Below are 27120 nucleotides of genomic sequence, written 5' to 3'. Positions count from 1 at the left end.
AATGCTCTTTTGCAGTCTTATTTGGTACCATCTTGAAGGCAGGAATGAAGAAAGATTGTATGTTTTAAGATCAAATACAGGGTATGTAAAAGTACAGTTCAGAAAATAAGAGCTTTCATCCAGCCTCATAATGTAATTGGCTGAATGTGTCTTGAAATGCCATCTTTCATCTTACATCCGGATTTAAATCAAGGCAAATTACTGTTCTAAAAATAAAAATCACAAACAAGTGAAAATTGCTAGTACAAGGAAATAAACAATATATAAAATTGAATTTTGTGACAAATATGTACTTACAACTTTGTGTAGCTAAAAGCGTTGCTTTTGTTTTTTCCTCAAGGTTACTTTAAAAGGATAAATGATTCTAGAGCGTTAATCTCCTTGTACAGTAGGGTCAAATAACTTACAGGCTTAGAATGGTGAAGTAAGTCATTTGAACTAGAGGGCACTATGTGACCAAAGAGGACTTTCATCCAATTGCAACCATCAAAATTACAACTTTGTCTTAAATTCCTACTGGTGTTTTGGAGCTTCAGTCACCTTCCTTCTCTAAAGTCACTCACTGAGCACTTGCATGCTTTGAAAAAGCCTGTGGTTTGTTACTTGAATTTTACCCTGCCCACCATTTTGCTCGCTATTTCTACTAAATCAGGATCCTATTGTCACATGACTACATCTTCAGTAATGCAGGAACACATTTGCTTTGAATCTTTGCAGATAAACTTGCCACTTTACGTTCTTTTCTTCCCTTCCCTATCTTGTCTTTGAATATCAGTAATATCAACCATATGGAGGAATTTACTTGTTGGCCCAAACTGCTTTTGTCTTGTTCTGATCTCTACACTTCAGTGACTGATTTTCAAAGCATTGTGCAAACAGAAATGAGCTTTGGCTGAAAAGATGGCTGCTCATGACTGCTGAAGGTCATAATTAACTGTTTTACTGCATCTGCTCCCTCCACCTTAATCTGAAGGTATATTCTGTATAGAAAGTGATTGTTTCTGTAGCTAATTCAGATTTGTTTTGGTAGGTTTTTTTCCCCTTCTCTTCTTGAATTGCACGGAGGGAGAGTGAACAACTTCCTCCGAGGCCAGTGCCTGCTCTTTGACTCTCCTGACAGAAGTATACTTGTCATCACCTTTTCTCTGGAGCCCAGTTGCCTAATCTCTGCCAAATGCCTAGGGAGATTCTGTATTCACACCTGGACCCAGGACTCTTAGACTTCTGTACTGACTCTAAAAAATATATTAAGATAACTTTTTATTTAATGTTATGGGGTTTTTTTTCCTTAAGCAGTTATTTTTGTCATGCTCATCTTTATGATATTTAAAAATATATGTGGCTAGTTGGAGACGGAAACAGATTAACGCTGTACAAATCTGATTAAAATTATCTGGGCTGTTTCAAAGGTCAGGTGCACTCAATGAATTTGCTTTGAAATTATTTTGTTTATTCTGTATACATATGCATCTTGAGCTCTCTAAAGGTCAGGAGAGGTGCTAGTTTGTGGAATTTAAAGTAATAAAAGGTTTGCATTGTTGGTAACCCTTATTAATTACTCTTAAACTAATAAAAAATAAATTCCCAGTGTTCACTTGCTGGTTTGTTTTTCTCTGAAATTTCTCAGATAAAATTAGAAGTCAGAGACTTGCTCTAGATTAAAAATGCATTGATGATATACACATATAATATACATTATTATGTATATATACTTTTTCAATTATGTTTATAGCATCAATGAGTAACATCTTTTTCCAGCTAAAATAACTTATTTGGAAGATATACAATATTTAACTGGCTTGAGCCACATGTGGCTTAATAAGGTAGGAAAGAAACCCCTAGAATTTCCAATAGTCCTGTTCATTAACATTCAGGAGGAATAATAATCAAAACCACAAAAGGATTCATGTCTGAGTCAGTGAAGCATGGCTAATTACAGTTTTCAGCTGCACAACCAATAACAATCAGTAAGAAACTGGGCCTCTATTAAATACATATTTCTGGAGATTTGGGGAGGGGAGGAAAAAAACTGCACTTGAAACGTGTCTAAGTAGTTTTGTCATAAAAACAATGACTCTGTCACCCAAGGCCTTTTCCATTACATTGACATTGTGTTAGCATTACAGAGTGGTTGAGATCATATTTGCATTGATTTTTTTTTAAATGATGAAAACAGGTCAGAGAAATGAAGAGATTTTCAAGACAACAGTAATGGCTTCTTACTTAAATGTTAATACATTTGGTAAAGTTTACATTTACTTTGAAAATTGTATCTGTTGCTGAACCTAATCAGCAGATTTTGCTCTGTTTATAGATCAAAACCGTTTTGACATTACATCTTTTCCCTTGAGCTGACTTTGTCTATTGGGAGATGAAATCTGAATGAGGTAGGATGTGGAGTTGTATTACCTGAATGTGCAGAAAGTGAGGGCCTTATTGAAAGACAATATTTTAACACGCATTTTATAGGAAGTTTGGACTCTTCTCCCCGTCCCTCCCCAATAATGTCAATATTAGATAATTATTCTGTGTCCTGTTTATGAGTAAGAGGATATCAATCTCCTTTAAAGAACTGCAACTCTTTCTCTGGTAAATAACACGTTTTTTAGCTGGAGGGTTAGACTCACTCACAAGAGATGGATTCAGAATATGTCCACGTGGCAGTGGCAGGAGTGACTGAAGCGCTCATAGAAATACCTAAACTAGCTTAAAATTACCTATCCTGGGTATTGCAGGCAACATTTCCATGCTTCCGCAGGATTTGTGATGAGCTGTAAAACCTTGCTTAGGAGCTGGGTGCTTGACTAGTCTATCCACACTGATGTTGTGGCTATCCAATAATTATTGATCAAACTAGCTAGTTTAAAGTTAGCAGGAATGTCTGCTATTTTTTTTTATCTCGGTGTTAGTGTTTGTATTGCTCATGAATATCTGCAGTGCCTACGTTTTGCTTCTCTTCACAGTTTATTCCATGCATCAACAGTAACGTAATGGACACGAATCTGGTAGGTTTCTTAATAGCACTAAAACTGTCTAGAGTCTCGCAGAACCTACCTCAATGCTGCTTGGCAAAATTAGCAGCAGCAGAGGCACTGGCACTGTTTTTCTGCAGGCTCAGGAGGACGATACTGAGTAATTTTGGGATTACGTTTGGGAAGTTGCCCTTGTATCTAAGGAAGAAGAGATGGATATTTTTTATGTGAAATCTTAAATTTTGCAGAAGTTGATATTTCAGTTCCCAGTAGCCACCATGGAAAGCTTCCGGTTGACACGAAAGCAGTTGTGTTTGGCAATCTGATAAAAGGATTTAATGAAATTTAGAAATGGCGTAGAATACTGTAAAATGCTTAGAAACAAAATACAGCTTACAGTATGAAAAACGTTTAAGATTCTTTGCATGCCCTATGTAGGTTAGCCTCTAACGTGTAACAAGGCTTATGCCATTCTTCGTCTTTCACAGGTTTCATAAATAACTTATTGTACCATATTGTGATATCAGCATGCTTTATGTCAGCGTCACTTAATGTGACGTGTTGATGTGACGTTTTATAAGGGGGGTAGGTAAAGACAGCCGTATGTTTCCGTCAGATATACCATGATGGCATGTGTTTATGCTTAGCAGTGAATATCAGAATCAGCAGTTAGAGCTTTACACCTAACCTACTAGGGGAAAACCAGAGTATTAGCATACCTTGATCTTTGGGAGAAGATAAGAAACAGTCATTCTCAGGAGAGGGGCAGGGTTATGATTCCCTGGTCCAAATAATCAGGCTTAGTTAGAATTGGATGCTTTGTCTTGTCATTCAGCTCTCATTTTCAAATGGCTTTGCTGGGAGACTGCACCATGTCCGCTCTTTGCATCACAGTATTTAGTATATATACAGCTACCATGATAATACTTGGAGGTTTCTAAAATTGATTAGTTAAAATTTACCTCTTTCTCCCTAAGGCCTATAACGTACAACTGGACTTGTGTTTGATTGTCTGATTTCAGAAATTAAGGAACAGAAAAAATGGCATTCATAAAGAAAAGTTTGAAAACCCAGAAATCTTTTCTTTTTGCAATCATGTGGTTTTTGTCACTGGGGTCCAGTCCTGTGTGGTGGTGAGCACCTCTTGAGACATGATGAGGACACTTTGTGCTTAACAAGGTCTCTCCAGTTAGGAGTTTAGTAGCTATTTTAAAGTCAGGCCAGTGACATCTTTATATTTCTCCTTGTCTTTTAACTTACGTGCACATGCATGTGTATGCCGGCGTGTGTGCATCCTGGCACTCATGACTGAATTTGTACTGCTCAGTATCATAACTCATTTTCCTGACACATCTTAAACTGAAGAGTTCATCAGAAGGTTACTTTATAATGTTGTAAATTCATTTTTCAGCATGGTGAATCCTTGGGGAGATTGTTCTGTTGGACAGTTTCAAATTGGTATAGCTTTATATTTTGTAAGAACAAAAAAGGAAGAAAGGAGCTTAACATACGTTATCTTTGAGACCTCAAAACTTGGAGTAGAAATGACATTGAAAGCTCAGAATATAAATCCATTACTCAAACACTGTCTATTGTTATTCTTACTGTACGACAAATTTGGGTACCACTAAAGGTAGTGAGAATTTTGTGCCATTAACCACTCATATTAGGGTTTTGTGCAATCATTTTCTGCTTTAATCAGTTATGATATTTCCACAAAGTATCCTTCCAATTATTCAGATAAGTAGAATTACTAAAGCTGCCTTCATAGAAGCTTACTTCTGAAGTAGCAGTATTTCTTTGAGTTTTAATATATGCATATTTTAATTATCTTTGCATATGCATTAGACGTAGTAAGATGGAACTTCACTCCTTAAATTGCTTCTGCAATAAATCAACATCTTTTTTAGGCTCAGTCTTGTTTCCATTGAAATCAGTGGCAAAACTCTTAACAAGAGTAGAAGTGGACCTACTCTCTGTATTTGGTAATTAAATTAATATGAACATACCAAAGAGATGGTGACTGTTTTGTGCAGTACAGTCCTGCCCAAGCCTCCCACCAGACACCTTCACCCTTGTGAAGATGAAGGTAGTGTATAACATCCCATTTAATGACAGAGTCCAGAAAAATGTCACAGTCTTGTGGAACAGAACTCATTGAATCACTTAATAAGCACAGTATGAGAGTGTACACACAGGAATGAAATACTGCATGTTTTATGAAAAGGAAACAGCATGTCTTCTCAATATACCAGGCTCATTACAGCTTAATAGGAAAAGTAAATGGAGAAAAAAAATCTAAGTGAAGTTGTCACCTAACAGCCCAAGAATTAGATAGGCAACACTGCTTCCACATGTTAGATTGTGTATTGTCAGTACCTGGTTATCCCTAAAGTCCACATGTCCTTTGCCACAGCAATCCTGGATCTGTTAGTGGATGGCTGGTGAGCTATTATGAAAATAGTCTTTAAATAAAGAATGCTGCCTCAGTTTTATGAACCCTAGCAAACACAAGTTATTGGGTGAGTGCTTGCATAGCAGTTGAATCTCGGTGGACTGGTATTCAGTTCTGGCGAGGTAGGAATGCCTTTTTTCCTGAAGGTTGCCTGTGAATTCTGCGAGTAGAAAGTTTGGAGATTTACCAGGTTTCCCCTTGTTTGCTTCTGAGCTGTTTTACCATAAACATTAATCATGTATGTTATGTAACATAGAGGAAGTAAACAAGACTCTTCAAATAATCATTACTCATTCTGTTCCCATGCGTTACCTATTTATTCTGTTCTCTACTTTGGACAACGCACTGATGGGGTGGTATATGTTGCTAAATAGAATGGAGTTTTAGTTGCGTTTCAGTTGATCACTTTATTCACTGTGTATGGAGTATATCTTTGAGAGTTTTAACAAAAATACTGAAGAATTCAGACAGAGAGTAAATTGATGATAATATTGAAGATAAACATATCAATCAGAAAAATATCTCTAATAGTGTAGTGTTTAAATGACTTCTTATGAGCACTTAAGATTCTCATTAGTCCAACATCAGAAGACTAATGAATATTAATGTATAAGATCAAAGAAATATTTAAAAATCAAAGGAAGTAAACAACAATTATACTTTTAAGGATTATATAATGGACAAGTTTTTAGCTACCCCAAACTTTCATGGAGTTGGTCACTTAAGATGCTGACTGTTCTCAGCGGTGGAGGTTTTTTTTGTTACCCTATACAGTAGAGGCAATTGTGTAATGCGAACAAAACAGTAAAATGAATAAATGCATCAAAACCTACAATATATAGATTATGCACCTAGGATATGAATTCATGATACTATCAATGAGTCAGAGATTAATTTTAATATTTTAAATACTTACAGAGAGATTCAATAATCCCTCAATCTACTTCTAAAATGGCACATTCTTTGTGATTATCAATGACAAATGGAAGTTTTAGCTAAGTAGATTGCATTAAATACCTTCTCAAAGTAGATTTTAGCCTTTTGGGTAAGTTGGTAGCTTCATAGTTGGCAGTTAGAAATGTTTGAGTGGAAACTGAATTCTGCTTTATATGGTTAAATGTAAGAATGAGAGTGACTGCAAATAAGAGATTCAGTAACAAAACAAATGTTTTTTGAAAAGAATAACGTGCAGAGTTTGAATGGTAAAATTTAATACTATATTATTTAAAATATATTGTTGTTACAGCTATCCATTGGAAACTGGAATTTTGCTTTCTCATTTTGCCTGTGGTGTGCTAAACTGCCCTTGTAAACATTTTGGAAAGAGGTGGCAGTGACATTGGCAGTTATGGTTGTGATGGCACTCCCATTTTCATTTTCTTTTTCCAGCAATATATTGTTGAGGTATGGTGATCCTCAGAATATCCTCTTTTGCGGGGCAGAGTGACATGCCATGATATGCAAATGAAATATATTTTTTCAGAGTTTGGCGTGGAGAACTATGGCTGCATAATATCTTAAAATCTCCTGGTGCTAGTGCAATCGGCCTGAAGTTGTCTCTAAAGAGGCTCTTTGTACCTTCTTGATTGGTGTTACAGAAAATTTTATGGCCAAGTTTTGAAAAATATTGCCTGCTCCAGATTGAATAGTAGGTTAGGATGCTGTTAGGGAGCACAAGCAGAAAAACACCTCCTGTTCTGCACGTGTGCAGAAAACAGCTTTTGCTCTGCGCATGCTGAAAAACACTATGTAGATGCTCTCGCGAGAATGATGCTCCATGAATTGTGTGTGTCACTATTTGGCCTTTTTTCCAGCTAAGGGAAGACAGTTTATTCATGGAGTTGTGTTCACCCCACCTAGGGGGATGTCTTATTGGCTTGGCTAGAAGGCTAATTTAAATTAACGTACAGGAAGGAGGTGAAATCTGAGATACTTCTATGGGCATGGCTATATTGTGTTGGATGGTGCTAAGGAGCACAGCTGGGAAAACATGTCCTCTCTCTGCCCTCGCCCCTTGCACGTACGCATATTCGATTCCATTCTGCATAGAGCATTGGCCACGTACAACTTAATAGGCCAGGAACCTTGAGGTTCACTTATGTACACAGTTTCAGTAAATGTATAATGTTCAAGACTGTGGATTTTGAATAAAAGCAATTTTAGATGTGAATGAATAAGGGCTTTCATGATCACATATCAGAGCAGGGTCAGAACCATCTTCATCTTAACGTCCGTTGTTAGAGAAATAATTTACAAGTCATGATTGTCAGCTGCCTGTACAAAATGACTTGGAGGTGAACAAATGCAAACCAGTAACGTTCTGGGGTAGAATTGTTTGCTCTTGCTGTAGTAGCATAATGGAAATACCACCTGTACGGTGAATTGATGTCATTGGAATAAAGTTGATTTTTCAAATAAAATGTATCAGTCCTTCTTGTGCATTTATTATAATGCAATCAGTAATTCCACTGTAATGTAATAAAAACAAGTAATAGGAAGTGCTCATTTCTATATGAAACACTGGACTATAAAAGAATGATTTTGTGGTCATAAAATAAAAACAAGTAATTCTGGGAATTAATTTGGATTTTTGTTGTCTTACGTACATCACGTTTCTTTCAGTTTGTATACCTGTATAATACTTTTTGCCATCATCCGTATCCATTTAGTTCCCATGGTTCAAAATGAGAAAATTGCTCTCAAGAAATGGCTCAGATCCAATGGTACAACACATTAAATTGTTATGGGCACAATGTACCTGACGTCTCTAGGGGCCAGTGACAGCACCTGACAGTCATCTGGAGATTCCTGCTAACTTTAATGGCAACTTTAAGGCTCACAAGAGGATTCTTCTAATATTGTTGTGATATGATCTAGATTTTCAACATAGATACAAAGCTAACAGTACGCAATGGTTTTCAGAGTGCCACTGAATCAAATTCCTGAAGTACAAAGAGCAGTTGATATCCCGTTTCAGAGTGACCAGATGTTTGACCCAGTTCTACTGCAGTCGTGCCGTCACAATTGTGTCTCATTGCTGTTGGTTCTTGGAGGCTGACAAGCGGAACAAGTTGCTTTAGCTCACGTTGCTCATCTGTCACACACAACAGCTTGCACGTTCTTATTATGTGAATGAAATGCGGAAAGAGACTTTTTTTTTTTCCCCCTGGGCTATCAACATAATTGAATCCCCCCCCCAAGACCCCAGTATCAGGGTGAGGGGAAATTCTAAAAGAGGGAAATTTCTATCAGCTTTCAGAGATGGAAGTGTAAGCCTCTTCTAATAAACTCAAAAGGTTAGTGAAAACACTGCAAATGGAGAAAAGCCCTCTGCTAATGAGAAAAGCTCATTAGCAGCGAATGACTGTAATTATCTTTATAGTACCTGAACAGAAAGATGACATGTTACTAACTTTGTAAGATGCATTGGCATGATGTGTCTGATGGTTCAGGGAAGGGCAGGGATGCTGCCTTTTTATATTCTTGACGGGGTGAACACGCTCAGCATTTGAAATGAATGAATTTTTATGGAGATTTAAATATTGTGCAACAGAGAATTCTATACTTTGTGCCATGTCCCACCATCATTCGTATGTTAAGCTCTTGAGGGTTTCAGCCATAGACTGAGGATAGGGTATGGGCTTGTGCCTTTGGAGAAGAAAGGTGTATGGTTGCTGTTATATTTTATATCCCATTGCTTTGACTGCTTTTCTAACCATGGCATGATTCATTTCACACTGTGACTTTTTGACTATTGCATTGTTTAGATATTGTGTTGCTTATTTTAATGAGTTTTTTTCTTAACAGTGGAGGAAAACTTAAGATTTATCAGTGCTTAAAGTCATAACTTTGCTAGGTTTTGAGATGCCTATGAAATCACTTAGTAGAATAAGACTCCCAAGTACTTTAACTGTCACATTGTTTTATCTAATTTATGAAAGAGAGGCATAAGGAATGAACAATAACACTTTAGTTAGTGTTTCTGGATTAGCTGTTATAGAAGCCACAGAAAATATGTAACCCTTCACTTTGTGTTCACTTTAATTTGGTTATAAAGCTTTGATGGAAATGTCATTTAACAAAATATCTTTGTTTACACCAATAAACTGATTAACTTTTTCTGAATTACATATAGCATTTTAAATATAGGTCTACCTCAAATTGGTCTTTAAATTTACATAATCTATTCATAGAATCATAGAAGTCGGGTTGGAAGGGACCTTGTAGATCTTCAAGTCCGACCCCCTGCCTGGGCAGGAGGAAAACTGGGCTCAAATGACCCCAGCCAGGTAGGCATCGAGCCGCTTCTTAAAGACCCCCAGGGTAGGAGCCAGCACCACTTCCCTTGGAAGTTGGTTCCAGATCCTAGCCGCCCTGACTGTGAAGTAGTTCCTACGGATGTCTAATCTGAACCTGCTCTCCAACAACTTGTGGCCATTATTCCTTGTTATCCCAGGGGGGCGCTGGGGGAAACAAGGTCTCCCCCAAACCCTTCTGGTCCCCCCTAGTGAGTTTATAGATGGTCACCAGGCCCCCCCCCAGCCTTGTCTTGTGAAGGCTGACCAGGGTCAGGTCCCGTAGCCTCTCACTGTAGGGTCTGCCCTGCTGCCCCCGGGTCATGCGGGTGGCCCTCCTCTGGACCCTCTCAATGTTATGTTTTATTCTAATATATTGAGTCATAAATTCAGTTAACAGGATTTTTGGATATCATTTTTTCTTGCAAGTGATAAAAGCAACTTTCTGTCAAAGCTTTATTACATGGCCAGTTGTGTCAAATTAGCATCAGAAGATTTTAAAAGCGTTTATTTGTGACTGGTGAAATTATACTTGCATTTCCATCTGCAGAACTTTTCCTACTTTCATTGTGAATAATGAATTTCTACCATATGCATAACAAAATGCATTAAAACTCTGTGGAGTCTTTCATTTCTCCAGTCCCTAATTTGGCATAATCCTAGTGTAGACTACTATAGGTCAGACTGGATGGAAACCTTCTACCATGATGGTAATAGTAGTATCCAAAGCTAGGTGGTGCTTAAGTAATTTCTCATTCCTCAGGAAAAACCAGTGCCTTTGAGTGGATGAGCTTATGTTTCCTCAAGGAGATGCTATTGAAAGTCAAATGATCTGATTTAACAATGACCACAAACTAAAAGGCAGGCAGTGGGACACTGCCCCATCCCCCCAAGAACTGCATGGTTGAATAAAGGAAAAACATTTAATGTTAGGTACTGGATGATGAGACCTCCAGGCTAAAAGTTGAGACATAACATATGGGAGAAGAGATAGTGACCATTGAGTGTACTGGTTACATACTGGACAGTGCTGTCCCAAATCCTGTAATAAATTCAGAGCCGGTCTTTGATTCCATGGGAAAAGAATGACCTGCGCCTTCACAAGTGAATCATCACAGTAGGAGCATCAGATGTGCAGAGTATTTACACATTAGGAAGATGCAAGATGGATGTGCGTAGAATCTCACAGCCGTGGTGGAATGGTAGAGGTCGTTTCTACTACTGGGGATCTCAGAAGATGAGAGCAAATGACAGAAGCTGACCATCATACAGTTGGAGAGTTCTTTGCATGGCTTGAAAAGATGCTTATTAAAATGCCAAGCAAAGATATTACCCTTTATAATTGGGAACTGAATGCAACATTGCTCTCGTTAGTTGTGGTGGGAAGCAGTGGACCTGGCCTGGGTTTGCACAATGAGAGATGGAGGCTTTTAGTTGAATTCTTCTATCCTAATAACAGATATATTACAAGTACTACATTCACTCATCCTCCTATGTGTTTATACAAATACTGGTCGTGATAATCTGAAAATCCAGCTTGGATGTTAGCCATATTCAGACATGAATAAGGCCTTTTTTCTTTATTGCAGTGTACAGCCATTTTACTCCTGAGTAAGAAAGTTCACATGAAATTTAGTCAGCCTCTTTTTCCCTTGAATAGTCTATTGGCATTAAGTATTTGAATCATATATGACTATTAAATTAATCTATAATTGCAAATCGCTGGAAAAGTCAGGACAACTTGGCAGTACCTGAGGGGGAAAAATCCTGTCTGAATTGCATCTTGATCCTTTCGAAAGATTGTTTAGAATTTTAGGTCAAAACTAACCTATTTGGTAGGTGTTTTCATTATCTTACTTTCTCAAAATCAGTTTATATGTTTAAAAGTATACATTTGATTTTAGCTGAAAAGCGCAAGCACAAAACAGCCATAGAATTTACCTTCGAGTCATAAGTAACAAATTTGTCAGGTGTGGTCTATTATGGAATTGAATAGGCATGTTACTATGATGTCATTTGCACCATGTATGATATTTTGCAATCAGATGGAAGAGTGTATCAGAATTAAATAAAACAGTGTTGTGAAACACCAGCACAAATGCAGAGGCAATATTACCTAAAAACTTATATAGAACATCAGAAGGGACTCAAGTACAAGATATTCACACTTTTCATTTTGTAGGAGCTGCAGTCAGTGTTAAAGTTATACACTACAGCTTGACTAGCTGTCTTCAAAAAATGCACTCTAGTTAAATCCATATTGCTTTGGTGCATATTGAGTAAATATTGTACCAGATATACCATACTGAGGGATTTACTAAATGGAGTTAAGTAGTTAAAATAATTCGAGTAGTTAAAATGCTAGGTGTCATTAAGTTTGTACAGAAATACTACATTTCTGTTGACAGCTAGTTGCAACCCACAGCCCTGGTGATCAAAAGTCCAGTCTTCTGTGTAACAGAGTGGTGGAAACTGGCCAGAATTATTATTATATTCCACATGAAAATTTGGTCAAAGGGTTGAGTCGGTCTGTTTTCTGTTTCCCACTCCCTTGGCAGGGGTATCGTGTCTGATAACTCTAGGGCAGAAATGAGAAGTTTAACTGTGGAGAAGGGAAGAGCCCAGCTTCCCCACAAGGAGCATGCTCTGGGTTGTGAGATGACTGATATTAAAGAGAAAAGCAGTTGCAGTGTACTCACAGTACACTCACAAGTAAGAAACTAAGACTGGAAGGGACCTCAAGACATCATCTAGCCTGGCCTTCTACAAGGCAGGCTCATCCCCCAGCTAAGCTATCTCAGCCAAGTGTCTGTCCAACCTGCTCTTGAAAGTTTGCAGAGATGGAGATTCCACAACTTCTCTAGTAGCTTGTTCCAATGCTTGGCCATCCTCATAGTGAGAAACTTCCTCCTAATCTACAACCTTTTTTTTTTTTGCTGCTGCAGCTTGAGGCCATTGCTCCTTGTCCTGTCCACTACATCACTGAAGAAGACCCATCTCCAGCTTCTCTATAATCACCCTTCAGGTATTTGAAGACTGTTATCAAATCCCACCCCCAGTCTTTTTTTTTTTTCCCCAGACTCTCAACTTTTCCTCATAGGTCATGCATTTTTGTTGCTCTACACTGGACTCTTTCCCTTCTGTCCACATCCTTGAAGTGTGGGGCCTAAAACTGGACACAGAGCTCTACATGAGGTCTCACCAGGCTGAATAGAGGGGAGGTATCACTTCCCTTCATTTGTCAAGGTACACACACCTGTTAATATAGCACACTATGCTCTTGGCATTTTTTTTTTTGCTATGAGACCACACCGTTGGCTCACAATCTGTTTCTGGTTGACTGTGACCCCCAAATTCCTGTCTGCAGTGCTTCAGCTTAGCCAGTCATTCCCCAATCTGTATCTGGGCATGCAATTGTTCCATCCCAAGCGCAGGGCATTGCACTTGACCTCCTTGAATTTCTTCTGGTTGATTTCAGGCCTTATTTGCAGTTTGTCAAGGTGATTCCAGAATAAATTCTGCTATAATTCTAGTACAATTTTTTAAAACCTGTGAATGAAAGACTTTTAATCTGTCACATATTATTAGCATAGATGGCATAGGAGATGATGTTGTTTAAAGGCTTTATTGGCATGTATTGAGATGGATTTCATTCTTCATTAGTGGGTTATGTGGGTGTTGCAGGCTCATGTTAGTAAATCTTTTCGCACCACAGAAAGTTATGCTCTATTTCATGTATCTGGGAATATAATATACTGTATGAAAAAGATACATTCTGATTTGATTTGAGGAGAATGCTCTTAATACACACACACCTTCCAACCCCAAAACTGCTTTTATGCAGCAAGGTTGTTGGTAATAGCTGTGTTGGTCTAAGGACACAGGTGTTTATGCCCGAAAGCTTGCAAAGAACAATTTTTCCAAATATTTAGTTGGTTTAATAAAAGATATCACATGTGCCCAAAGAACTTTGTCTGCTTTATGCAGCAAGGGCACTCCAGCAGAGAAATGGATCATATCTTTGAAAGCGTCACCCTGATACCCTACTGCAATACAAAAAGAGACCCCCCTGCTGACTGCACAGCTGTGGTTGTTACACAGCCCACAGTGGAACCCATAAGAAGGATCATCAAACAATTACAGCCAACCCCCCTTTCCCTCCCTGGTCTTCAAACAACCCCCCCCCCCCCCCCCCCCCCCACTGAGCTCATTAGCAGAAGCAGACTCTCTGATGATCAAGAGACACCTAATGCAATACAACCATGCCAAATATTTAATCTTTTTTTTCCTTCTAGGAATATTTTCCTCCTTACTGGGCTGATTTACAGTGTAAATTGCACAGAAGCTGGCCATTCAGGAATGTTAAAAGCCAGAAGAGTTTGATTTTTCAGTGTATGAGAGGCCCTTAAGTTTCACCGGTTTCTCCTATATTGAGCTCAATAACTTAGTTTGGCTAAAGCATATCTCCTAAATAGGTAACCAGGCTAGATTTGAAGGCATCAGTGGGACTGGTCATTTCCACAGCTAATTTGCTCTAGTTACTAGTGAGCTGTCTGTTCAAAATTGTAATTGTACCTGGTGATCCATATGCATCTCTCATTTAGTTAGTCCAGTGGTTCTCAACCGGGGGTACCATGCAATACGAGCATTGATAGGCATTGCAGGCATCTACACATGATTCGTAAGATAAACCCAGACATTTCAAATAGGAATCTAAAGTGTCAAAACCAGTCTTAAGGCTAGTGTGTCGGACAGCCCTTCTGTGAGTTTTTGAAGAAGCTGATACTGGCGCACAGCGTTTTTGTCTCGGCTCCTCTCTGTGTTTTGTTGGTGTGTGCCTGTGTGTCTGTGGCACTGTGAAATAACTATGAGGTTTTATTAAAGGTATCTTCAGCTACTGTTGCTGTGACAATAAAAGTTAAAGTGGTTACTAATGTATAGAGCACGCATTCTCTTTTCAGTGGCAGCAGGTCAATGATTTATTTTTTTTTATCCCTATGTAGCTTTGAAGTGCAGCAAAGAAGTGAAATCCATTGAGAATAGTCTGTTAAGGTAAGTGTATTTATTACAGGGCATTGACAAACATTGCCTTACAACATTGATTTTTCTTATATTCAGGGATTTAGACACATGGATTAGAGATATAGCTGACAGGGCAACTTTAACCACTTGGTTGTCCCATCACACACACAATACTGAGCAACAGTGAGAAGGGAAGTATCAGGGAAAAAGTTGACGTGCTGAGTTTGGCCAAATCTTCAAGCATGATTGCTGACTTATACTTTGTTCACAGTGCTTAAGATATTCCAATGTAGCTATGTTTATTAAGATTAATGCTAGGCATAATAAAAAATGCATTGGTACTGCGTCTGGTCAATAGCTGAATAAAGCCAGCTGGCAAAATAAAACATTTAAAACAGAATGCAGAGTGGCGTTTTAATCTGCTCCTAATAAATGTATTGTGATAGTCAGGTGTGTAATGGTATGCAGCAGACAACATCCTGCTTTGTGCAGAGTTAGCTGAGAGAGATTTCCAAACACGGGTACTTTTGCTTGGTTGGTTTGTTGGTTTTGTTTGATTTTTATCACATGGTATTAAGTGGGTAAAAAAAGCTACATTTGAACTAATAGCTAGCTTTCTGTGTGGTGTTACAATAGCTTTAGTTTTAAAGAAAATCTTATCCCATTCAGCAGAGGTATCAAGAAGCGTGCAACTTCAGTTGTTCTTTGATTCAGGCTTAAAAACTGAAATACTTCATGGAGAAAAGAAATTGGGTAATAAATTGTGGACTATGATGGGGATCCACTTCCATCAAAAGGCAGGTGAAAATATCTTATAATCCTATATTTGGCTTTGACAACAGTTATCTTTTTATTTTGAGATTTTCTGCCATCATTTTTGTAAGAGTTGAAGTTGAGAACTGTGGTAATTAAAGCAGCCTGGAACATAAAAGGCAGATTTAGAAATTCAAGATGGTCACATTATGCAGTGAGATTTAAATTATTATAGTCTTGCAGTGTCATCAATTGTAAACCATTGTGATCAACTGTTAAAACATTTGTTAAACAACAGATTTGTGTAGCATAGAAGAAATGAATGTATGGTATGGTATGGTATATGAGCTTAAATTTAATTTTTTTCTAGGCACGTTTGCATTTTATGACATGGTAAATCGATTTTTAATGTTTATATGCATAGTTAAGCTGTTTATAGGTAGAATAAAGCAAAAACAGAAATTGGAACAAATATTTATGTAGTCGATAGAAGTATTTTGAAAAGGAAAACTTTTAGGGGAGGGAAAAAGTGTACCTTTAATTTATGTGGCAGCAGCAATTTATATGCTTATAGCTGTTTGCACCTGCTTAATCATCTGTTTGTTAAGGAAATGCTGTATATAGTTTCCTTGGTGGCAGCTGTTATATCACAAGGTGATAAGTGACCTCGAACATGAACCTCACAGCTGTGCTTTAACCCCTAGTATACTTGTTCTGAGGCTTGTATTAAAAAATCTGGAGAAAAGATAACTTGGTTTCCATCCCACTCTTCCCATACTTCTTTCCCAGTTACAGTGCAATCTGCACGCTAGTTCGTCTCAAGGGGATGGGTCACGTGGCATGCCTGGGTGTGTGCACCTCTCTCTCGGGGTGCGACTCTTCAGTCCAACTATTTTTACATGGGTTCTCTGGGTAGCAGTCTCCTTTTAGCCACCATGTTAACATGACAAGCCTAACCATTCTTGGCACCTGCAAACCTATTTTTCTCCTGAGACCTGTGGCCCTCAGCTGAAGAAAGTAACTAAAAAAAAAAAAGATTCTTCAAAACAAAGCGTTATTTATTCCCCCCCAGGTGCACAGCAAGCAGAACAAAGGATAAAAACAACAGCTATTTATAGGTGTATTTCCGCCTGCCTAAATATTCATCTCTCCTGAAAGCTTTGGTGAGCTCTGTTCCATCGAGTCACCTCATTCACCCCCAAACCAGTACCTTTTAAGGCTTTAATCCTAGATCATTCAGTCTGGGAAAATGAACTCTGAAAGTTGGCTTATAATCAGATGCAGGATATTCCCCAATTAAAAGCTCCTTCACTGTTAAAATAAATTATAACCTATTTCAGAGGGACTGAGTGAACAAAGTGAGTGGAGTGGCACTGTACGTCAGAAATGGCATGAGCTGTTTCTGAGTCGCTCACAATTTGAAAACCAATTATCTCAACTAGGAGTGGATCCATGTTCTAATGGATAAAGCACAACACGGGGCATGTACTAGTTGATATCGTCTACAGGTCACAAAGCCACGGTAGAAACAGGGTGACCAGCTCTTTAATCACCTATCTATAAGGTATTAGGAGGAAACCCCCTGTTATTGTAGAGGACTTGGTCTCAGTGACATATCCTGGAAGTGTCATGCTGTTGGTACTAAAACTTCTTCTAGTTCTAAAAATTATAGCTGAGAGTGTCCTAAATCAAAAAGTATTGTGTCCATACAGGGTAATTCTACATTAGACCTCGTGTTGACAGCTAAAGAGGATCATAGAACTACCAATTCATGGCTGCTTAGGTGCACATGACCATAATTTGACTACATTTCTGTAGAAAGAGAATAAAATGCAAGAGTCACTAATGTGTACGTTTGGTGCTTTGAAAGGACCAGGTACTAAAAGCTGAAAACAATTGAGCCAAATGAGCTGAGAAAAATAACTGTAAACAGAAAAATGTGAATCCTGATTGGACTAGTTAAGAATATTTTACCAAATTCTCAAAAGATTACATTCATCAAAAAAATCCAACAACCTGCCTTAGAGAGGAAGTAAAAGGTATGACCCCTTCCTCTTCCCACCTCTTTCTCACCCCAGTATGTATCGGGGGGGGGGGGAAGTCAGGTGATTGTGATTACTATAAATCAGAAATTAGAATAGAAGCAAATTGAGAAAGGAAGCAAGAGGATATGAAGCAAATTAAATGATCAGCAGAGATGAGGCCAGTCAGTACTATTTTTAAAAGTGTGCTAGGAAGAAAAAAATTCTGAACAATGGAGTTGGCCTTTCACTAGATGGAAATGTACAGCTGTCAGTCACGCAGAAAGGCACATGTATTCAGAAAATATTTCTTTTCTGGAAACAATAGATTGCATATTACTGGTTTCTGCAGTACTGTATATCCAGCCTCAATGGAGTTCCCTTTTCTCTAAGAGTTGGCCAACATGTAACTATTTTTCCCCAGTAAATCGTCCCTAATGCATTTCATATTTGTAGTTTAAAGAGGAAATTGATAGTTGGAAGCACTCACGATTCCTGGAATACCCCAAGAGAGGAGGTGCATTTTTGCCATGATTTGAAGTCCACTCCCTGGAGTGAGAGTTGTGTTTCTATAGAAATGAAAATGTTTTTGGAGAAGAATTAGGGTATACTATTAAATGAAAAACTGCAATAAGGATTCCTTCTAAAAGGCTTCCTTAAGCAATGACTAAAGTATCAACAAGGTTTCCGAGGCAGTTTTCTTTAACCTTTGTTTAAAGACATTTTGCCTGATTTTTGTGGCTCTCCTGAGGTAGTTGCTTAAGATATATGAATCACTTTGTTTATGGCACCACACTCGGCCGAATAAAAAGGACTGCAGTCAATCTACACAAGAAGCGTGCTCAGGTATGCCCAGGTACTTACTGTGTTCTAATCACTCGCTTCACTGTATACACTGCTTTCTCAGTATCCTTTCTGAGCATCTCATGAAGTGAACTTGGGGTCACAAAAGTTTGCTATCTGTCTGTCTGTCTGTCTGTCTGTCTAATTTAGTTTGTCTATAAAGGTACATACCTACCTTGGCTTCTGACTGACCACAGACTAACACAGCTAACTACCTCTCTGTATATTCTTCTTGCACATAGTTGTGTTAAACACATTGATTTTAAAATATTTACTTATTCTCGTGAGTGCAGTAGCTGCCTTTGCCAGAGGGTCAGTTTGGTCTCCATACGTGAAAGACTTGGATTAACAAGTCCTTTTTTCAAGTCATAGTTGGTCATAGATTGGCATTCGTTAAATATAATTGAAACATCAGTGGATTCCAGAAGAGATTCTTTGAATAAGAGCAATATGCTGCTGATCAAACTGAGGTTCCATCTTTCTAAATACAATACGTAAGCCACTAATATCTCAAATAAATGCTAGCACTTTAAGGTCAGTACAGACCTCGTGGACTGTTCTTGCTTTCCCTGTTAAAGTATGCCAATTTTTTTAGCTCCAGCTTAACACTAGTTCTATATGAATCCATAAGTGCTACAAAAGAAAAACTTCAAAACATGTACATTGGAGTGAAAAAAGTTGTCTACTTAATCCTATTCCTGAAGTAGAAAATTGGTTCTTGTAATGTGAATTGAGGAGTACACTATGTGAAGAATGGGCATCAGACTCATAATCAAGAATTTGCTTTTATATTCCCAGAGGAAAAAATAAAGTCAAATGTCTGTGTTTTGCCTTTTCCAGTTTATGGTTTGTGAAATGGACAGTAGGGAGCCCCGCCTTTCAGAATAGTGTCCTTGGGCTTTTATAGACGTGCTCTGGGAGGCGATTGAGAGCGCCTTAATCAGCACAGCTCCAAGAGCCATGCTAATTTAAAGCACCTGGAGCATCACGTATATCAGCATCCCTGCACTGAAAAATGGCAGTGGGGTGTTTTGAACCAAAGCTCATTGAACGAGCTTTAGTTTTAAGCACTCCACCGCCATTTTTTATTTTTCAGTACAGGGATGCTGATGCACGTGATGCCAGAGTCTGCTGGAGCACGGTAATTACAGCACGTCGGAGCAGCCTCTTTGCATGTGTATAGGAGCCCATAGTGTTGAAATACTTTTTTCATCTTCATGTTCATTGGCATACGTGTTTTTTGAAAAAAATCTTGTTTTCCCAAAGGCCTTACTTGCAGGATGAAATGTCTAAATGAAATGAATAGTTTTGCCACTAAAAACCTATATTCTGCCTTAGTCCACAGCAGTATCAATAATGATGTCAGTGGGAATTTTGCTTTGAATTGAGAGCTTGTAGTTGTCTCTAAATAGCATGCAGAGGGAAAAAACAATTCTTAAATAAAGTTCAAATGTTACAGTTGTTGGAGAAAAGCAGATTTTCATTACCATAACTACATTCTTTCAGAAATCAAGAAAGCAATATTTCATGCCCTACTCCCAGGCCAGAGGTTTTTTATTCATAGCATGGTGCCTGGCAAAAAAGAAATTAGACAACATTAGCAGTAGTTAGTTGTCTTGGCAAGAGTCCTTTGTACAGTAACTTAGAGCATTACATCCTAGGAGCTCCTGCCATTCTTAGTGGGTATTTTTCTAGGCATCAGAAACATGGAGCCTCTGAAAGAAAGTATAAGAACAAAGGGAAAAGGGGTTAAGGTTCAATAATTCACATGTTGCTACTATATGTTCACCTCCACACACATACACTGTGCATAATGAATTAAGCTGCTCAGTGATATAATCTTTTCCTTTTTATCATTTACAGTGGTTGGTTGTTATATGTGTTCCTGTTCTTAACCCTTTAGATGTGTTGAGGATGGTGTTGCAGTTGCACTACATTGGGGGGAGGGGAGGGGGTGTGCATGTGTAGATTGGTGAGTCTTGATTCATTTTTCCTGAGATAACTGTTAGGGGTGTGTGAAGCAGGCCCTATTCGATTTGGATTTGAAGTCGGCCCAAATCAGAGACAGTGATTTGATTTGTTGATTTGGGTCACTGTCCCTGATTCAATTTGGCCGAATCCAAATCTAATGATTCGATGGTGATTCGGTGATTCGGACGTTGATGCAGCTTTTAAAAGTTTTTTCTACATACCTCGAGGTACCAGCGCAGCTCATGATTGCTACAATGCTGGGGTGCATGGAGCATCCCACGGGAGTGTGGGGGGGAGGGGGGCCCGGATTTGGAGATTCAGCCACCAAATCGGGCCAAATCTCCACTGAATCGAATCGGGCACCAAAGCTTCACACAGCTCTACTAACTAAGTGGGAGAAATGACTTTTGTTATGACCACTTGCAACATCAGACATATTGCTCTTTTACTTCATAAAAGACAAAATATTACCAAGAGTGGAAGTCCTATAGGTATGTATAGTATTGTTCATATGGGATCTTGTTAATATTGTGTGTGTAAGGGAGTCCCAGGAACTGTATGTTGTGAATAATGGTTGCATTTCCAAGGGAGCTAGGGTACTTGCTCCTTCCTGGGTGGAGGATGTGTTTTCTGAACACAATTATTGGAAAGCTGTACCTGTTCCTTAACTTAATCACTTTTTGCAGAAGTATTTACCACATGATTTTAGCACCCAGTGTGTCTCAAGCTGCTAGTGTTAGAGATTAGTTCTTTATACTACTTGAAAGATGAGATTACCGTTTTCAGGTTGTGTACAACATTCACTTCTAGCTCTACTTCACAGGTTTCCAAGACAGTAGCAGGGATGGGGGATGGGAAAAGAAAATGGCAAAAAAGCAACACAACTACTTTATTTTAAAAGTACATCATGATAGCAAGTATAAAATGAGATCCCTTTATGTAACCTGAAAACTGGAATGATTCCTAGCTTTCAGATAGCATAAAACATTCATTTCTAGCCTGTGAGGTTCATAAGAGATTAAAATTGAAATTATCTCATCTTTGCATTATTCTGTTATAGTATTGCTTTTGGGACAAGATGAAAAACTAGGGGTCATTTTGTGGACATTTATTTTTAAATGAAACACAACAGCAATATGGTAGGAGTATTGCCAGTAGATGGAGGGCAGTGATTCTTCTCCTCTATTCGCACTGGTGAGGACACATCTGCAGTCCTGTGTCCAGTTTTGGCCTCCCACTACAGAAGGGATGTGGACACGTTAGAGTGAGTCCAGTGGAGGCTTACAAAATGGTTGCGGGGCTGAGGGACAGGACTTGTGAGAAGAGGCTGAGGGAAATGGGCTGATTGAGTCTGCAGAAGAGAGGACCGAGGGGGATTGAATAGCAGCCGTCAACTCCCTGCAGGGGGGCTGCAAAGAGGATGCAGCCGGACTGTTCTCAGTGGGGGCAGATGGTAGGGCAACGAGCAATGGAGTCGAGCTGCAGCAAGGGAAGTTCAGGTTGGGTATTAGGAAAAACTCACGAGGAGGGTATTAAAATGTTGGAACAGGTTACCCAGAGAGGTGGTGGAGTCTCCATCCTTGGAGGTGTTTAAGACCCAGGTAGACGAAGCCTTGGCTGGGATGATGTAGTTGGGGCTGGTCCTGCTTGGAGCAGGGGTTTGGACTAGATGTGACCCCCTGAGGTCCCTTCCAGCCCTCCTTGTCTATGATCTGATTCATGCATGTTGTGGTGGAAAGGAACTCTTAGGTTCATACTGCCTAGAATTTTTTTTAGAAGATTCAATGTACTACTACCTACAACTGGTCAGTTAATTAACGTGTACAACTCTTTTAAACCCAGGGTAATATATTAGTATTTCAAATCTCCATAACTGTTCCGTGTGTCATTCCCATAGCTCTTGTTTTATCTCGCTTCAGAAGCTGAAATATAGGGTGACTTGATTTTAAAGCTGAAATACTGCATGTAGTCACCACTGTAATATGCTCTCCTTTGGAAGACAGAACATATTATTAAAGTTTTTTCACGTTTCCTCTGCACAGTACACAGTGGTTCCAAACCTGAAATTAGGCAGGTGGTTCATAAGATGTCTTATTAGAGATTAAATAAAGATTAAATTTAGTGCCCCCCAGCTACCAGTTCTCAAGTGGAACAGAATCATTTCAATAAATATCCTTCCAGAACAATGGGATGCCATTAGGATTTTTTCATAGGATGAAGGCAGCACAGAAAAATGTAGTATTTTAATGCTAGGAAACACAACATCATTTTTCATTGTCCTTCTGATGACAATCTGGTTATTAGGTTGTCAGAGTTTTTTGACAAAATGTAGTGTTGGGCTACCTAATTAGATTGCTTTAAAGCCCATTGGGGATGCTGATATTTTTCTAATAATTTTTGGCCTAGGTTGCTTTTGTTAAAGGCAATCATATCATTCTTGTGTGAAATGCTTGCTTTTTATGTTTACTGGGCTAAACATGAAAAATTCACTTATGCCTGATGTTCTTGGTAAAAGTATATCGTTTTGCAGGGTACTCTCTATGCCAGTAATATCATATATCTGAAAAGTTGTAACTGCTGGGTAGAAATGCTGAAGTGATATTTAGTCTCCAGGTAAAGGATTTATACTTCAAAAATAGTGAATAAGAAATTTAAGAATCTAAAGTTTTCTTTAAAGTATGAGTTCAAGTTTTAATTTAGAAAATCCTTTCAGCCTATTTTTTTTTCTTTTAAAGATCAATAATGAAATTTTATACTCCGAAAGAGTCCAGGCTGCTGACAGTGCAAAACAAAATAGTTTTCTGTTTTTGCACCTGTTTATGTAATAAAGGAAACAATGATGTGACTAGCAGTACAAAGATTTGAAGAAGTACCTGAAGAAGAAATTTGGTTTCTTTGTGAATGTTATAAAATTAAGTCAGCCCGAGAGATTGCATTATGGATGCCTCCATCAATAAAGAAAGCTCTAAATTTTTCACTATAAATACAGGTAGGTCTCTTAATAAGGCTCAGACACTGCTGTGTGATACCAGCATGATTGGAAGATCTTGTCAATAAATCATTGCTTTAAAGGTCTTCAAAGCCCATTCGTGTCAATGAAAGTCTTCTCTAAGGTCCTGATTCAGCAAAAGTACTTAAGCATATACTTTACCTAAATCTCATTGGCTTCAGTGCTTTACTCTGCTGCGTATAGAATCAAACCATCTCAGCCCCTTCACGCCTCTCCATGTGCTTTGCCTTGCAGGTTAAAGATTTACTCTTCTTTATACAGCTACGAAACTTTTGAACAGATGTGAAAACCTGGACACTATAACTTTCCCGTGGTTTTATGTGGTGTTCGATATGGCAAAATAATTTTTTTTTTTTTTAAAGAAGATTTTAATATCTTCAACCTCATTTTTAGGAAGAAAATTGGCAAAACAGTCCCCTGTAGGTAACTTACTAATATTTCCAATGATTCACTTAAAACATGTATACAGGAGTAGCCACTGAAAGGCAGCGTTCCATTGGCAAGGGACTTCCTGGCAGGACCAAGACCAAGACCAAGGATAGCATACATTACTGCAGATGTATGTAATGTATGTTAAATGTATGTATGTAATGTATGTTAAACTAATGTAGGTAGAAAGACTCTGGCATGCAATTAGTAATGCAAGTTTTTAACGAAAAGACGTTCTTCATCAAATATTTCTGCAATTGCAGCTTGGAGCTCTCTGTACAAATCAAAGAGATTTTTTTTCTAATTCTGCCTTTCCATATTACATGCTATTGAAATAATTGTTAGTTTCATTCATTGAGAAATGCCATTTTACTTATATAAGGTTTTGCTTTTTTTGTTCTCATCAGTGTTGTACTAGTTTAGAGATACCTTAAACTAAGATCTTAACATATGTGCATATTGTGCCCCTGCTTTTGAATTTTCGCAATGCCCTTTTAGGAAAGTGTAGTTCAGTATTATAATAAACACTGCAAACACAGTATTATAAATTGTACCATGTTAACATTTAATCTAGAATAGCGCAACTTCTTTCATAAGGTAGATTTCATTAAGTAGCTTTCAAAATCCTTCCTTTTAATTTGAAACATGTTTTTACATGTTTAGATGACACGGTTTTCACTTTCTAGTTGATGAAAGTGCTGCTGGACTTTCTGCTGGACGGTGTTCCCAGTAGAACCAGAACTGAGACATGAGGGAGACGATATGCCTTGTTCTAGCTACCACCCTATAGATTTCAAGTTCTGTTATACCAGAAGCCTTGCTTTTGTTGTTTTCCCTCAGACCAGAACATTTCGGCATCCTTCCGTGATCTCGCAGAACTCCACATGTTCACGTGAACTCCCCGAGCATACTGCAGGGTTTGTCTCTCTCGTTGTTATCCTTCCTGGAATTTTGGGTCATTTTGTACTTGTCAAAGTTAATTTGCAAATCAATACTTACAGGATTATCTAAGGCAAATGCGCATGCTTTACCTGAAAGGTTGGTAAGGATTCAGGCTTTTTTTTTTCAAATATTATTAAATAAACTTTGAATTAAATTCTAAGTGATACTCACCCCCTGAATGAACTTATTTGGATGCTCTATTGCAGTTTTTAAAGAATATGTTGAAAAGAAAACACAAAAGGAAGCAATGTCTATTTTTACATTTTGTTTGATTAGATGTTTGCAGAAGTAACGTGACTAGCTGGTATATTATCAAAGGCCAGAGATTAGCTGCTCTTGCCCTTAATAAAGAATATATAATGTGAGATATATTTTTAGAGCGCTTGCATTTTTAGGTGGTGCTGTTTTGTTAGAAGCGTGCGAATCCCACTGATTTTTGTTTGTCTGGGTTCAATTTCCTTGGAGTGGGAGGTGTATGTGAAGCATAGATTGCCAAAGTATGTTTCAGAGCGTGCCAGCTGCATTACAAAACCAACACGTTTTGTCCAAACACCTCCACCAGGCTTTGACTGCCCTTTAAAGAGCCTCTTAGGGGAAACTGTGTGTGGTCTTTCCTGTACTCATATCTGGTGGACAGGTACGAGCAGCCCATTTTTGTTCCCAGTTACATGCTTTGTCCACGTGTCCACTTCCCATACTTCACCCCAACAGGAGCAGGTCACCATCCCTGTTGGCCATGTGGCCACCCTCTAATGATACTGGAGATAAAGAAGGGATAGAAGTTAATTGGGCTACTACAGGAGCAGTGAGAGAACACAGTTATTTTGGGGAGGGGGTTTTCTTGCTTATAGTGAAATATTGTAAAGTCTGAGGTTTTCTCCCACCTGCCTTCCTGCCATTTCGGTTCTTCTCTGCTATTGCAAAAACAAGACAAAACCTGTTACCTACAAAAACAGTTTTTCTTAGGCAAATCTATCCTCAGTGCCATGTTAATGACTGGGCAAGGTTGGCTGTCAAGAGGCAAGCAGTGTTTTTTGCAAGAGTAGAAGAGACTCACCAGTCCCTTTTCCTTCTCTCTAGTATTTATGAAAGAACCCTTACTCCAATAGCCTAGTGCTCAATGAACTGTTTTAATTCCCATACAATTACTTGCAGGCAGTGGCATAATGGATTCCACTTCATTTTTCCTAAGATTTTTTTCTTTTCCTAAGGGGGGAAAAGCAAAACTTTGTTTGCTTTTCCCCCCACAGATGAGAAGGAATAACTTGATTAGCTAAGTATCTAGTTTGCCCTGGCAAGCCAGCGTTCAGACACTGAGATAACCTGGGCTCACCTTATGCTACTTGGAGGGAAAGCATTGTTCCAAGTTGTGGCTCCGCTCTTTTCACAGGGGCTGAATTAGACACTCAGGTGAAGGAAACGACGTATAGAGTAGCAGGCACCGCAAGACAGACCCACATGGCCTGGCTGCTGGTTCTGTGCCCAACGTTTGCCATTTCTGACTTCAGGAAACCCGTAGCTTTGCAGAATCTAGTCTGTAAGGCATGCCACATATGTCCTTGTTGGAAGATGAGTTTAAGCCACTGCACCACCATCTTACCTGAGGGCACACATTTGGACAGCTGACAGGAATCTTCTTGTCACATCCAGAGGCCTGTTAGGTGGAAAGAATATATTTCAAAGATAGCCAGTCCTTGTCTCATGACAAATCCAGAAGACCAGCATCCTTCCACGCCATCTGTGGTTGAAATTCAATCGCTTCAGGTTGCTACACATGGCAGCAAGTGTGATCTTTGTGTTTCCTGTTTTTGGTTTGTGAACTTAGAAAATGGGCACAAACAGGTCAGCTATAATGGCCAAAGCTGCTGGGTGTGCTGGAGGCCTGCATTCGCTGCATTATGGAATGGTTAAACCACTAAGGTCCCCTCCACACATGCAGGTAAAGGTGTGATGGGATCTAATACACAATCCACACAATCATGCCTCCTGCCATGGCACATGTGCACGGCAGGAAGTGTGATTGCGGGATCATGAATCCCATCCCATCGTGCTGTACTGCTGGTGCAAGGGGAGCCTGATCCTGGGCTCCCCTTGCATCAGGAAGAAACAAGTTCCTGCGGCTGGGAGCCCCCTCAGCTGATGAGTCTCCTAGCCGCAGGGACGCATCATGTACCCCCATGGCTATGAGATGGCAGCAGCTGTGATCTCCCAGCCATGGGGTGCGTGGGGTGTCCCTATGGCGGGGACCACTGTCAGCTGATGGAGCTCCCACGGCTGGGAACCAGCATCAGCTGGGAGCTCCCAGGCTCAGGGGTACACATTGCCCCCCACAGCTGGGATCTTGGATTAGCTGATGGGGCTCCCAGCCACGGGGACACAGGCTACACGTGCAAATTAAAGATGGATA

General features: G+C 39.0%; 1 protein-coding gene across 32 annotated transcripts in view; it reads left to right on the top strand.

Moving 5' to 3' along the window:
• The window catches only part of FHIT (fragile histidine triad diadenosine triphosphatase), a 771770-nt gene that overhangs the window by 17180 nt on the left and 727470 nt on the right, over positions 1–27120 (top strand). For 14 of the 32 annotated variants that reach the window (XM_059715886.1, XM_059715889.1, XM_059715884.1 and 11 more), the window contains 2 exons: positions 12668–12747; positions 14726–14774. The exons of 4 other annotated variants lie outside the window; for them this stretch is intronic. Coding sequence is in view for 13 of the 28 variants with exons in the window: in XM_059715877.1 (XP_059571860.1) it covers positions 14726–14774 (49 nt within the window). In the remaining 15 variants the exon portion in view is untranslated. The remainder of the gene's footprint in view (positions 1–12667; positions 12748–14725; positions 14775–27120) is intronic. 14 more of the 32 variants (XM_059715877.1, XM_059715882.1, XM_059715881.1 and 11 more) reach the window with 1 other exon arrangement.

This window comes from Alligator mississippiensis, chromosome 12 (genome assembly GCF_030867095.1).
Source record: "Alligator mississippiensis isolate rAllMis1 chromosome 12, rAllMis1, whole genome shotgun sequence".
Taxonomy (NCBI): domain Eukaryota; kingdom Metazoa; phylum Chordata; order Crocodylia; family Alligatoridae; genus Alligator; species Alligator mississippiensis.
Note: the sequence above shows the minus strand (reverse complement) of the source record. Positions and strands in the feature narration are given on the sequence as shown.